General features: G+C 42.5%; 2 protein-coding genes across 6 annotated transcripts in view; one reads left to right on the forward strand and one right to left on the reverse strand.

Annotated features, from left to right (window-relative positions):
- The window catches only part of LOC115193974 (E3 ubiquitin-protein ligase MARCH5), a 38,273-nt gene extending 35,411 nt beyond the window's left edge, over positions 1–2,862 (forward strand). The window contains exon 7 of the mRNA XM_029753160.1: positions 2,224–2,862. Coding sequence (XP_029609020.1) covers positions 2,224–2,361 — 138 coding nt within the window. The 3' untranslated portion in view covers positions 2,362–2,862. The remainder of the gene's footprint in view (positions 1–2,223) is intronic.
- Positions 2,863–3,993: 1,131 nt separating this feature from the next.
- LOC115193970 (insulin-degrading enzyme) overlaps positions 3,994–14,975 on the reverse strand; it is a 49,111-nt gene continuing 38,129 nt past the window's right edge. For all 5 annotated transcript variants that reach the window (XM_029753147.1, XM_029753150.1, XM_029753148.1 and 2 more), the window contains exons 20-25: positions 12,000–12,167; positions 11,571–11,843; positions 8,906–8,967; positions 6,812–6,884; positions 6,624–6,691; positions 3,994–6,499 (exon numbers count right to left, since the gene is read on the reverse strand). In XM_029753147.1, coding sequence (XP_029609007.1) covers positions 6,404–6,499; positions 6,624–6,691; positions 6,812–6,884; positions 8,906–8,967; positions 11,571–11,843; positions 12,000–12,167 — 740 coding nt within the window. In that variant the 3' untranslated portion in view covers positions 3,994–6,403. The remainder of the gene's footprint in view (positions 6,500–6,623; positions 6,692–6,811; positions 6,885–8,905; positions 8,968–11,570; positions 11,844–11,999; positions 12,168–14,975) is intronic.

Below are 14,975 nucleotides of genomic sequence, written 5' to 3' on the forward strand. Positions count from 1 at the left end.
CGCTGCCAAAGGAGCTGCAACAAAATACTGAGTAATGGGACTGAATACTTATGTAAATGTGATATTTCAGCTTTTTATTTTTAATACATTTGCAAAAATTTCGACATCTGTTTTTGCTTTGTCATTGTGGGGTATTGTGTGTAGATTTGATGAGGGGAAAAAAACATTTGAATCACTTTTTTAATAAGGCTGTAACGTAACAGAATGTGGAAAAAGTCAAGGGGTCTGAATACTGAATATGAATGCACTGTACCTATACTATCTCCTCACTCCTTCTGGCCCATTCTGAGAGGTAACTATTCCTCAGCCAAGGGGAACTCCCCTAGTTTTATTCTAGAACTCATGATTTTAGACCAGGGGTCTTCAACCTTTTTCTTGCCGAGGGACCCCCTCCAATGCAAACCGTCGAGACAGGGACAAAAACGTTTTCCCCACGTCTTATCACGTGAATGGTAATGACAAGGAGAAGTAATCAACATTTTAAAATGAATAGATTTGGCAGATGTCTCCACATTATAATTGGTAGAGGAAGTGTAAACTCTTAACACAGCCTATTAACTAGAAAGGTAACTCCAAACACATTTTTGCTAAGAGCAGCTGTTTAGCTTGTTAAACAAAGGTTAGCCATGTGTTGGCAAAAATGTATGTCCAAGTCAAGAAAGCTTACCAGCAGCCAGCGGGAATTGCCACACTGATAGTCTATCCATGGGTGCTTTTTCAAAGTTGAATTGCCTCCAATGAGAGTAATTTGCAAGAAATGAAGAAATGAAATGAAGTTGACATCATTAGAAATTATATTCTCCTCTTCTACTGTAGGTATGTAATGATGTGTTTATTCTGTTGCTAGCAATATTCATACCAAAAATAACTTTTTATATACACTGAATAAAAATATGAATGGGTCCAACATGTAATGTGTTGGTCCCATGTTTCATGAGCTGAAATAAAAAAAATCCCAGAAATGTTGTGCACAAATTTGTTTACATCTCTGTTAGTGAGCATTTATCCTTTGCCAAGATATTCCATCCACCTGACAGGTGTGGCATATCAAGAAGCTGATTAAACAGCATGATCGTTACATAGGTGCACCTTGTGCTGGGGACAGTAAAAGGCCACTCTAAAATGTTCCGTTTTGTCACACAATACAATGCCACAGGTGTCTCACATTTTGAGGGAGTGTGCAATTGGCATGCTGACCGCAGGAATGACCACCAGAGCTGTTGCCAGATAATTGAATGTTAATCTCTCTAAGCTGCCTCCAATGTCGTTTTAGAGAATTTGCAGTACGTCCAACCGGCCTCACAACCGCAGACCACGTGTAACCACGCCAGCCCAGGACTTCCACATCTGGCTTTTTCCCCCTTGGGGGATCGTTTGGGGGGGTGCTGAAGAGTATTTATGTCTGTAATAACGCCCTTTTGTGGGGAAAAACTCAATCTGATTGGCTGGCGCCCCAAGGCCCACCCATGGATAAGGGCCTAATTCATTCATTTCAATTGACTGATTTCCTTATATGAAATGTAACTCAGTAAAATCTTTTAATGTTTTGTATTTTTGCGGACTCTGTAGCACCCCCAGTTGAATACCCTTGTTTTAGACACACACACACACACCTGAGAGTGCGCTTACAGCCAGGTAACCAAAGTGGCAGGGCTTGTCTGATATATGACCTGCGCTTCCCCTTCTGGACATTCTGTCTCCTCTGCCCCACACAGACCCTCACAATCAGGTTCACTTTAACCCCCTAAGGTTGATGTCTGCGCCGCTGCAGAAATTCAAAGAAATCCCTATTTTTAAAAATATGCCAGTTTAAGCTAGAGATGTATCTCAATCCGCCTATGTCGCACTTCCGCATCTGTGGTGAAAGATGACAGAGCTAGAGCTGTGTTTGTCAGACCATGAGACATCCCGAAAATCGGTCTTCTCACAAAATCGTCGAACTATTATGACACTTCTATAGAAAGAGGCGACTCACGAACACGAGGGTGTTCTCCGTTTTGCTCTACGACTCTCCCAAGCATCTTGGGACTTGTCTGAAGTCGGTACTGCCGATCTGCCAACATCTGTCTATCTTCCGAACAGTTGACTACACACTAATACGACCCCTTTGTGGAATGGTGAGACTCACGAACACATACTTGTTTTGCTCTAGGATGCCCACAGGCCTCAAAAGACTCCACCATCCCCCACCCTGACCTTTTGTTCTTTGTGTCCTGTCTGCAGGGTGGGATTGCGTTTGTGGCCGTCAAGGGAGCGTTTAAGGTGTACTTCAAACAGCAGCAGTACCAGAGGCAAGCCCACCGCAAGATCCTCAACTTCCCCGAGGCAGAGGAAGCCTGGACAGACAGACAGACACACTGACAACGGGGGAGTTGATGGAGCGGAACAGTGAACTCTGAGCAGGAACACTGTCGGACAGACACAGGGATCATTGTTACCCTCTACCTCTTGTACCCCTCTGAGCAGCCTCGCCTCACATTCTGTTTCTGCTCTCTGCGGAGTCATTGTCCTATGCTGCTGACATTTGTGCTGTATGACTATCGCCATGATCTATTGCGTTTTTAAAACACGTAGACTAATACAGACATGCGCACACGCAGACACACACTCATGCATATTGCACACAGGAATGTGACTTGTGTTTTTGTGACTGCCGCACTGCAGTAGCGAGTTTGGAGTATTTTTTTTTTTTACATAATTAGTGCTTGCTTCTTTTAAGAAAAATCTGGGACAGGTGTAATTATTAGGCAGGAAAGTTTTATAAATAATTTTGGAAATTGTTTGCCAATGTGAAGAGTTTAATGAGGAATATTGCTTTCCTGTGTTTTCAGAGAAATAAGAATAAAGTATCTTTATCACTAAGAGATGCTTATTTGAAGGAAGGAAGATCTTACCTGCTCCCTTCAGACATTGCATTTTCACCATTCATCTATTTTAGAAGCATAGTACAAACCTCATGAAAGTGTGATTGTCTGTACATATTTCACTTATTCTGCAATTACTGTATCGGATGAAACCTTTGAGGGTGTTTTTTTACTCATGCCTCAGTGTTCCCGTTTGTGGATTTTTTTTGTTATCTGTAAGGGATTTTTTTCCCCCAAGCATCTATAACCCTACAGCTCACTTCTATTTTTTTTTCTTATGAAATACTCAATCAGTGCACAGATGTCTTCTACTCATGGGATGAGAGCGAATTCAATGTGCAAGCCCGCAGTGGATCATATAGATCTGACACATGCAGCATTGCCTTCTAAATGAGCAAAAATGGAGGGCATGCTGTCTACTGAATGAAGGCGTGATTGACTCGTATATCGTCTCATCTTTTAACCCAAATCACATAATTCCTTGCTAAAACCAGATGTTTATTTTTGTGCATTTGGCTCAAGGCTGTCACAGAATGGGTTATAATTACAACTATAGTTCTAGAACCAGTATACAGGTGGTCTAAGCTGCTGCCTCCGGAACACATACACCATGGGTTTGAATCTGGTCCACTGCTATTTTGTAGGAACTCTCCATCTATCTTGTCCAATAAACAAAAAAATGTGAGTGGAACTGCCCCACTCCTTAAGAAATCTAATGGTGTGAAAAAGTTATGCCATAAACCAACCACTAGAATATTAATTTAGCATGGTAGATGGATATCTGGTCAGCTCAGCTTTTAAATTCACTGTAAAGAAAATGTATTATGCCAAAAGGGTGACTTTGAAGTTAGTTTCATGGTCGATTATAAATGTATTTTTTCTAACCTTGAAGTGGATGTGTTGAGTTTATTCTAAGGTCCAGATGCACACTGTAGGACAGATTCAATCCAAATTCCATAGACATGAACAAGGGGCTACTATGGCTGTAAAACAGCTTGAATGAACCACATTTCATAGTATATTGCTGAAAGATAACACTTTCGGTTGATGTATAGTGTGCTCTTCGGAGGCAGCTAAATCTGGGATACAAATCCTGTGTTGACATCTTTTAATAAAAGAGAACTATTTGTTCCAGTATACAGTGATTTATTAGATAAACACAGGAGGAAATAAAATAAACAAGACTTAAGCACTCCTGCATTACTGAGCCCTGAACATGTCTGCAGTAACTCAACCAGCCAATTTACAGCAGTGTCCACTGACAGTCTCACTGAACCTCCTTCCATTTGATCAAGCTGGTATTCAGTAGGGCACACCGTAGCAAAACATTTTGCAACAAAATCAAAACAAGCATTTATCAGACAATTTCGGGTAGTCCCTCCCTGTTTGTCAGTTTTCTGTTTGGTGCCTAATGAATGCAACCCAGTATCGCAAAATGAACCTGCACAGTTATTCCCATTTTCGAGTGTATACGGATTACTTATGGAAACTATTGAGGAAAAACTGCTTGGTTTCCCCCTAAATACATTTGCAAGCAATGACTACTAGTTGCAAGAGACTGTTATTCCTACCAAAGGAACACTGACTGCAGGTCAGTTATTGGTCCCTACCATTGTAGGGTGACCACTGCTAAGCACTGAACCCAAACCAGTGGAATTCAAGGGAATGTTCAGTATATGTCAGTATACAGCTGTACTTCCTGTAGAAAAAACACCTTTGGGTTCAGTTTGAACATAAATCCATAAGAAATGCCAGTTTCTACCTAGTGGTAAAACACATTACGTTAACCTTAGTTGATATATAGGCCTGAGAACATATGGGAGACATTTGCTGTATCAAAGAGTGGTTGGTGCCAGTGGTGGTTTGACTTGGCAAGGCTTGTTAACACCTGAGAGACTAGGCCATGGTATAGACACTGACATGAGTACTATCCATGCATCACATGCCAGTTCCACCTTTCAGTGTGTCCATTTTTAGACTGGATGAGAGCAAGGACTCAAGAGTGCAGTGTCCCCCACTTCTACGTAACAGTAGAGGCCATTAGTGTGTTTAAAGCCACACTACTCTCAGGTTCCCCAGTTTATTGCTAGTGAGAAGTGCATATTGAGAAACACAGGCCTGACTACACCTTCACCCTCCATACATAGGCCTCTATTGAAACCCTTCAGACAAAATATGATTATTTTAAAGGGTGTCCTGAGAAAAGACAAAATCTGTTTACCCCACCAGACATTCTATAACAGTCCTTTGTTTTTCTGAAGGATAGCATCTTTAAGATTGCAATGACCCCCACACACAATCCTGTTCCAAGTCTGACCCACAGAGACAAAGTGCAGTTGGCTGACTGTCAAAGTCCACAGACACTGCTGTGATGTGTATCCAGCTGACTGCTCCAGCCAAAGAGTTGTATCTCTATTGCTCCAGATTGGTAGTAGACCATCCCCCACCCCCTTTTAAAAGGTACAAGCTTCTTCTCAAATGGAGAAAGATGGGGGGGAACCTATGCAATAAATCACTAGTCAAACACAATTTAGATTAAAATATTAACAAGCATTGAAGTTATAAAATGAAAAATGTATAACTCCAAACAAGTAATTAACATAAATGACAGACATTTAAATATGTTTATTTTTCTTCAATCTCAAATAAAAGCAAAAGATTAGAGGGACCCTGAGATGATGCTTGGATAATATAACCCTATAGAACAATAGTTCAAAAGAAAAGCTTCATGGACACCTCTCCACCAAATGGGCCCTGGCATTTTACCAGTTTAAAAAATAAATAGAGTCAGATCTCAAAACCTGTACATCATGGATTAAAACAGAATCGTTTCCATAAGGCTGATCAACTGAAATGGTGTCTAAAAATAGTGTGTTGCACATTCATCTTATTTAAACACAGTCTTTGTGATATCAATTAAGGAATTGTCACTGTGCCTTGATGTGTCGCACGAGTACATAAGAAAGTACGTGTCCGGCGTGTCTAAAATGATATTATGTGCACCCTTTGCAGAGCTAACCTCCTACACCTCAAAAGCTTCACATAAATCATCATTAACCAACAGTTTACTCTCACCACAGCAGCATGTCCTTGTGGCTAAATCAACTAAAAACACTTCCATTATAAAGTGTCAAGGGGTACACTTGTACTGGTTTACAGGGTTCCCGGTCTTGTGGTTCTTTAAGTTACTACTAATCCTCTATAATAGGAGCCCTGCTTCAACATTCTATACATTGTTGGGAATGTGTGTTGGTGGGGTTTTCCATGAGACTACTAAAATTGTGACCTCTACTCTTACACGGAGCTATGATGAGATCCACAGCCAAGTTGTGGGAATCAAACACATTTTTAAGTACCTCTAGTAGCCTCCAGCCTACCACACACACACAGATACACACACATGCAGGCTTAGATGAGTGTGTTCCTGACTCCTGTCGCCTGGGGGGGGGGGGGGGGGGAGAGAGAGAAGAGGGACAGAGTGAGGCCCCCCCACCACCACAGTGCTCCCATGCTGCTCTGGGGGCAGGTCTGCCCGGCCCTCACAGTTTGGCAGCCATGTAGTTGATGTGGGGCTTGGCCAGGGGGAAGAGGGGAAGGCTCCTCTTGAACTCAGTCATGTCCTGCACCAACGTAGGCTGTACACAGACGGACAGGTCAGTATATTACAGACGTTAACACACCACCCCAAAACTTACATAATTCTGCAAATTCTCTGTCACACACACACACTCCTGTATTATAAAAGGATGACTACATTACCTGTGGCAAGGAGGGGGCAGGGACCAGGTTGACGTCATTCTGGGCAGGGAACTCTCCCACGACTGGGCCTAAACAAAGGACAGAGACATTTAAACAACTGTTGAAAACAGTCAAAGCAACACATTCACACTGACAAACAACTGAACTTATATCCCCCAAAAACTCTCCATCACTTGTACAGTACTCACAGGAGTCCATCTCCCGAGACAGGACATGCACAGACACCTTGTGCCTCTTTGGTGCATCCACAGCCAACAGATCCTAGAGAGAGAGAGACAGGAGTTAGAGACACCGAGAAAAGAGACATAAATTAATTGAAGCCTCTTAAGGTCACTGTCTGCGAAAAATGAATTATATTGGGGTGAAGAAAGTTTCCAGTCTTCTACATCGGAACAAAGTGGATTCCACAGTCATAAATCTGGGGGGTGGAGAGATATGGTGAAATGTATTACACAATGAAAATATTCTGCATGGGGCCTGTGTTGCTTCTGCTGAGGTAGAAATATGGGAAGTCTTTCATTGCTTCGGTATCCTTATCCTCTTGAAACGTCACCGTCACCCTCTTGCTATGGTTGTGGATCAGTGGCAGTCAGTTCAGTTTAAGATTAGGGAGGACGATTTTTTTTCATGAGCATGGCCTTATTTCTATTACAGCATATTGGATGACTGTCATATTTCAATTTACCCAGTTCAATGTAAAAGTGATAGGTTTAGGCTACTACATGATACTCAATTTCCCTATACCCATCATGAGGTTGCTACAACCTAGGTGCACACAGGTCGAGAGAAAATAATTGAGGTAACAGATAGTGACACATTCAATACCGTCTTGCACACTCTTGCCTGCATCTAGCGGATCTAGGGTGTAATCATTAGTTCAACAGTTGCAAACGAGAGTTTATTGGACAAATTCATGCATGTTTATCCCCGTTTCGATCCATTTGCTTCCGTTTAAGAAACATTTTTCCACAGAATCGGCAGAATGAATCCACCCCTGATCACACGTAAACACAGTTCACTTTCAAAGCAGCCAAGGTTGCATTCCTTCTCGTATCTATGCGCTCTCCTCTCACCTTTTCCTTTTGCTTGTGGACTTGAATGCAACAGCTGTATGTGACCAGGCGAAAAAACCTTTCCAAGCCAAACCATATCATAACCGCTACCCACAGCTTTGGGCTCCTCGAGGGGCGCAGCAGTCTAAGGCACTGCATCGCAGTGCAAAAGGCATCACTACAGACCCTGGTTCAATTCCAGGCTGTATCACATCAGGCCGTGATGGGAGTCCCGTGGGGCGGCGGACAATTGGCCCAGTGTCGTCGGGGTAGGCCGTAAATAAGAATGTCCTTAACTGACTTGCAGTAAATAACGGTTAACCGTAAATAACGGTTAAATAAAAAATGACATTGTTGTCACCATATTAGCTAAAGTAATGTCATAGTCAACATAGCTAGTAGAACTAACGCATTAGTAAACCTGCTACAATCATGCAGTAACATTAAGGAAAGGAGGAATACCTAGTCAGCTGTAGAACTGAATGCCTTCAACTGAAATGTGTCTTCGCATTTAACCCAACCCCTCTGAATCAGAGGTGCGGAGGGCTGCCCTAATCGACATCCACGTCTTCGGCGCCCAGGGAACAGTGGGTTAACTGACTTGCTCGGGGGCAGAACTACCGATTTTTACCTTGTCAGCTCGGGGATTCGATCCAGCAATCTTTTGGTTACTGGCCCAACGCTCTAACCACTAGGCTACCTGCCACCCCGATACAGTGTACAGTCAGTAAGAAGTTTAGAACTTACACCGGCAGGCCCCGGTGGCATTAAATAAGTAAAACCAAAAGCTTACCTTGACTTGGAAGAGTTCCAGTGTTGTGTTGGATAGTCATAGCCAGCTAGCTAACATAGCATCCCTCTGAGCAGGGTGTTTTAAGTAGGCTAAACTAGCTAGCTGCATTTGCTAGCTAAGTGAAAGTGAAACAAAGCCCTCTCTCGCTTCTTGTTCACTTTGGAAGAAATGAATTAGTTAAAAACAGTTCTCCTATTATCTTTTTTTGTAGGAAATTCACTGAGGATGGTCTCCCTCCTCTAAGGAGCCTCCACTGTTGTGGATATTCCGTGAGCACAGCATACCGTGTCAGTGTCACCTCCACAGCTATCAATAGAACCAGGACGTGGATAAGAGTGGTGGAGGGTTATAAATGAAACAAGGTGCCATCTTTCAGGGAGGACAGATTGAACAACACACCGGAATGCAGAAGATGGATGAGCAGCTACTGTACTCACCCGGTAGAACTGTATGATGTTCTCTTTCGTCAACGTCTTCAGATAGGCCACTTCAATGTTATCTAGAAAACAACAGGAAACACTTTGGACTAATGGTCGATGATTTGAGATATCCCGCAATATTTTTGCGCTAGTTGGCTGTACCTGCACCAAAATTACAGTCTTTTTCCTTCATAGCTTGTTCTCCATCTTCTCAAGTGGGCAGCTAATTTGTTTTCAGGACTTTTATTTTCTCATGGCTCTCTCGTCACTCTGCAGCAGACATGTAGTAAGCAATATGTTTGGAACATCGAAATCTCAATAAAATCACACTATCAAATTGCAATACATATCGTATCGGCACCTAAGTATTGTGATAATGAGGTCCCTAGTAATTTCACTTTCGTAGTCAAAAAGACAGATCTACTGCTCATTTGTTTTCAACATTACTTACATTTAACCACATAAAAAAAGTTCTGCAGGAATGAGGTTTGTGCAGTAGGCCTAACACATTATCACAGCATATTGGCTATATGCCTGCCTGACAATATTGTTATTCTCAGACCATATCATACTGAACAAACTCTACGTGAAAGAGATGTCACGCTGCATGATGCAAATGGTGGTCACACCAGATACTGACTGGTTCTCATCCACGCACGCACTTAAAAAAAAAAAAAAAGTATCTGTGACCAACAGATGCATACCTGTATTCCCAGTCATGTGGAAACAATTAGGGCCTAATGAATTTATTTCAGTTGACTGATTTCCTTATATGAACTAACTCAGTAAAATCTTTGAAATTGTTGCGTTTATATTTTTGTTCAGTGTATATTTCAAAACACAAGCTTTGATGACAAACTAGATCAGTTGGTGTAGCACTTGTGAGGCGCAGCTGAGCATAAATTGAAATAATTAGCTTCTTTATTTTACTGGACTGATGGTTCCTGCATCTGATGGTCATGGTGATTTCAAGACCACTGGGAACTCGGGGGGGAAAAAACAAGGTAAAATCATGACGTCAGTGATCTTCAGGTCGGAGCTCTCAAAAGATGAGTTTGAGACTTGGAATTCTGAGTTGGATGAACTTTCAAAATCCCCCCCCCCCCCGAGTTCCCAGTTGTCTTGAACGCACTGAAGTCGGAGATGTCTGAAGTTACCAGTTGTTTTCAACACGGCATTAGCCTCAGCGAGGGAGAGAAAGAGCAGCAGAGGGTCAGCCTCTCACGGTACCTGCTCTCTCCTTTCTTTCTTCCAGTGAGACTGACCACAAAGAGGGGTCACCATCTTCCACCTCATGCACAAATTCATGTTGTTCCTATGACCAGAGAAAGTGAACAATTCCTAGATTTTAAAATGGACACGACGAGCTGCTAGTAATAATAAAAACACAGGGCTATCGATACACTTAGCTACTAATTCCTAGCAGCTGCAGCGCGAGTGGTAGTACGGAGAAGCGTGTTTTATAATAGTGTTCAATAAGAAAAAAAAAACAATGTTGACAGTGCTGAATACAAACTTAATCATGTACTCACTCAAAAAAAAGAGCAGCTCTTTAGCTATATTCTTTGACAGTCTCTCTCTAATCATGGTTTTTAAAGTTAAGAAATCTCATGTAGGCTAGTATCAAACTTTGCTGGACGCTGTAGGCACAGTGATTTGAGCAGTAGAAGCACTCGATTTAGCCACAGATCTTCGATTCACCGGGTAGGCGGAGTTTCTTTTCAGACAAATGAAAAGGTTAAAAAATACCACCGGTGCGCAGGGTTTCTGAATCAAGTGCACCTACCGCCAACTGTGCAACACAATTTTTTTTTTTTTAAATAAAAGGAGCACAAGCATTTATCGTTGGCTTTTCTACAGAAATGTTGTGACTAGAAACGCCTTGAAGATTGACCAGTTGACAGTGATTGACCGGTTGGTGACCAAGGCCCTACAGGGTCACCAGCCACCCCTACTGTACAATGTTCCACTATTGGCAAGGCTCCACTTTCTATCATGACATTAGTGTTGATGGTTGCTGCCCTGTCTTCTCCCATCCTCCTTCCCTCTAACAATGAGAACATGGTTTTCATCACTTCTCCCTACTAAGAGTTCTGGATCGAGGTTTACGGCAGATTACCAGCAAATCAGCCCATTACAATCCATAATAGCATTCAAGAGATAGCTGCTTGGGCGAGGTGTGCTCCAGGAGTTTATTCTGGGGCCTAATTGTTGCTCATTTCTGCAGCAAAAACAACCTTCCTTTCCCTCGGGGATCCTTCAGAATGCCACCCCTCATAGCCTGGTTCCTCCAGGTTTCTTCCTAGGTTTTGGCCTTTCTAGGGAGTTTTTCCTAGCCACCGTGCTTCTTTCACATGCATTGCTTGCCGTTTGGGGTTTTAGGCTGGGTTTCTGTACAGCACTTTGAGATATCAGCTGATGTACGAAGGGCTATATAAATAAATTTGATTTGAATATAAAAATGTCAATATAAATAAAATGCATATTTCACTCAAAACACCTATTCATATAACAAGGCCTCCTAGCAGTTATAATATGAGGATCAGGAGGAATACCCATTTAGTTGACACTAACTCCGCAAACTCCCCACAGATATCACTTGGAAAAAGCTCTTAGGCCTCCAGCCCAGGTAAAGGAAGAGGTGTGTATGTGTGTGTTGCTCATTGTGTCTGCACATGCTCACCTCTGTCGAAGTTGTACTGCTGAGAGATGATCTCCCCCCAGTACTTGGCGCACTCGGCGGCCAGCTTCTTGGGCTTGTCCAGGCGGCGGATGGCCAGGGCCTGGATGTGTTTCTGGAAGGCCTCATCGTTCATTTCCTCCACAGACATCTCCATGGCTTTTAAGAACGCCTCCACCCGGCTCTCCAGGTAGTGGGGGGCCTTCTCCGACTGGATGATGAAGCGCAGGCCCTGGACCCCGTTAGCGCGCCGCGGACCACTAAACACTATGTACCCTGAGGAGAGAGGAGAGTGAATGTCAAACAATTCACTGTAAATTCTGGAAAGTGTATGTCTACTGTCCCCTTTTCACTGCAGGGTTTTGAGTTCAACTGTGTTTGAGTACTTTACAAGGTACCAGTCTCCACTTGAGTGTGTGTGCGTGGTCTTACCCAACTGTTCCTTGGTGCGCAGTGTGTTGAAGCAAGGCTCAGAGATGATCTGGCAGAAGAGCTCCAGCAGCATGTTGTCGTGGGTTGTCTGCATGTCTGTCTGGTAGTAGATCTCTATGCCACAGTTGTTGTGCACCTCGTTCCTCTGCTGGTACACATACCAGCCACCTGGAAGGCACAGACAGCAGGGTCGTAGTCATTAGGGCACATAATGGAAAAGGTTTCAAAATGTTTTGCAAGGAAAAAAAAATAATAAAAAAGTCCAGGTAGTACATCCCTGTTTCAGTCCATTTGGTGCCTAACAAATACTCAGTGGACAAAAATAGTTTTCTCCTGCAGAGAGTAAATCACGTGGCCATGGCTTGCTATATAAAGCATGCAGGCAGGCATCCAGTTACTGTATGATGGAATGGGCAAAACGTGTGATCTAAGCGACTTTGAGCGTGGTATGGTTGACGGTGCCAGGCTCGCCGGGTCCAGTATCTCAGAAACGACCGGCCTCCTGGGCTTTTCACACGACAGTCTAGGGTTTACCAAGAATGGTGCGACAAACAAAAAACATTCAGTCAGCGGCCACAAACAGGCAAATTACGACGCAGTACAACAGTGGTGTGCAGAACGGCATCTCGGAATGCATAACTAGTCAGTCCTTATCACAGATGGGCAGACGAGCACACCGGGTTCCACTCCTGTCAAAAAAAACAAGAGGAAGTGGGTCCAGCAGGCACGCAATCACCAACACAATTGAGTGGAAAAACGTTGCCTGGGCCAACAAATCCCAGTTCCTCGAGTCATGCTGATGGCAGTCAGGATTTGGCATAAGCAGCATGAGTCCATGGCCCCATCATGCAATGCAGAAGGCATGGGCCTCAAACAGTTTATCCAAATACTGTATAACGCTGCAGGCGCAACTCAGCAAACATTGAGACTTAAAAAATGAATTTAGGAATAAGCAACAAGCCCTAAACAACCTAGCCAGTTGATGCACCACCGACCTAACTGTAAATATACAATTATTAAAGAACGTGTTTGGATAGATAGATTTAAAAAGCATAATACAGGAACGTTATATATAGAGTTCAGCTAGAGGACAGTGGTGACACTCTCCAGTCGCCAGACAGGAGAGACTAAGCCAACATCACACGTTTTGCTGAGTGGCTGTGAATAGGCGTGTTAAAAGCTTTTCATTGGCACTTTCATTTTTTGGGGGGGGTGGATGCGCAAAACTTTGGATGCGCCTACATTTGAGTCATAAATGATCAAGTAGACTTTGAATGAGGAAAGATGCAGCATGGTACTTATGCATATTGTTTTCTATGGTGAATGATGTGTCAACAGTTCTCCTCAGAATGCAAAAAGTGTGCGAGTGAAGATGAATGGAAGTAAGCAATTTAAGTATGTGTCTGTAAAAGCGTAATGTTAAGCTTTTTTGTTGGGAAGATATAAATCAAATCGATTTGTCACATGTGCCGAATACAACAGGTGTAGACCTTACAGTGAAATGCTTACTTACAAGCCCTTAAAACCTGTTGGGGATAGGGGGCAGTATTTGCACGGCCGGATAAAAAAAACGTACACAATTTAATCTGGTTACTACTCCTGCCCAGTAACTAGAATATGCATATAATTAGTAGATATGGATAGAAAACTCTAAAGTTTCTAAAACTGTTTGAATGGTGTCCGTGAGTATAACAGAACTCATATGGCAAGCCAAAACCTGAGAAGATTCCAAGCAGGAAGTGGAAATCTGATTTGTGGAATCACCTTCAACACTTTGCCTATGTAACACACCGTGAGTTAGGATTCATTTAGCACTTCCTACGGCATCCACTAGATGTCAACAGTCTTTACAAAGTGGTTTGAGTGTTCTCCTGTAAAAACTGACCGAACAAGAAGCCTGGAAAGTTGGTCATAGGCGGATGGCCATGTCTACTATGACGCGCATGCGTGTGGGGACCCTTTCTTTCCGAAACGTTTTATAAGACAATGCAATCGTCCGCCTTGAATATTATTGAAGTTCTGATTGAAAAAGGCCCTAAAGACTTATGCTATATAACGTTTGACATGTTTGAACGAACGTAAATATATATTTTTTGATCTTTCGTGGCGACAAGTCCCGCGGGCTTCGGTACATTTTGAGTAGCCTACAGAACGTGCTAACAAGAAGGAGCTATTGGGACATAAATTGTTAACTTTTTCTAACAAAACTACATTTGTTGTGGACCTGGGAATTCCTGGAAGTGCCTTCTGATGAAGATAATCAAAGGTAAGTGAATATTTACAATAGTATATTTGATTTTAGATGGTTCCAAGATGGCGCTAACATGTATCGCCTAGCCTATTTTTCTTAGCATAGCACCCCGTTTATTGCAAAGTGTGATTTCCCAGTAAAGTTTTTTGAAATCTGGCAATGCGGTTGCATTCACGAGATGTTAATCTATAATTCTTTGAATGACAATATTATAATTTACCAATGTTTTCGAATAGTAATTTTGTAAATTGTAGCGCTGATTCACCGGCAGCATTTGAGGGAAAATATTTTCTGAATTTCACCGCAACTGTAAAATGCTGTTTTTGGATATAAATATGAACTTGATGGAACAAAAAATGCATGTATTGTCTAACATAATGTCCTAGGAGTGTCATCTGATGAAGATTGTCAAAGGTTAGTGCATCATTTTAGCTGGTTTTCTGCTTTTGGTGACGCCTGTCTTTGCATTGACAAAACATTACACACAGCTATTTTCAATGTACTGTCCTAACATAATCTAACTTTATGCTTTCGCCGTAAAGCCTTTTTGAAATCGGACAACGTGGTTAGATTAAGGAGATGTTTATCTTTCAAAGGGTGTAAGATAGTTGATTGTTTGAGAAATGTAAATGTATTCTGTTTTGAATTTTGCGCGTTGTATCTTGTCTAGCAATCCCGTAATCGGGATCCGAACGGGAAGGGGTATCCCCAACAGGTTTTAACCA

The sequence above is a fragment of the Salmo trutta genome, chromosome 5 (genome assembly GCF_901001165.1).
Source record: "Salmo trutta chromosome 5, fSalTru1.1, whole genome shotgun sequence".
Lineage (NCBI taxonomy): Eukaryota > Metazoa > Chordata > Actinopteri > Salmoniformes > Salmonidae > Salmo > Salmo trutta.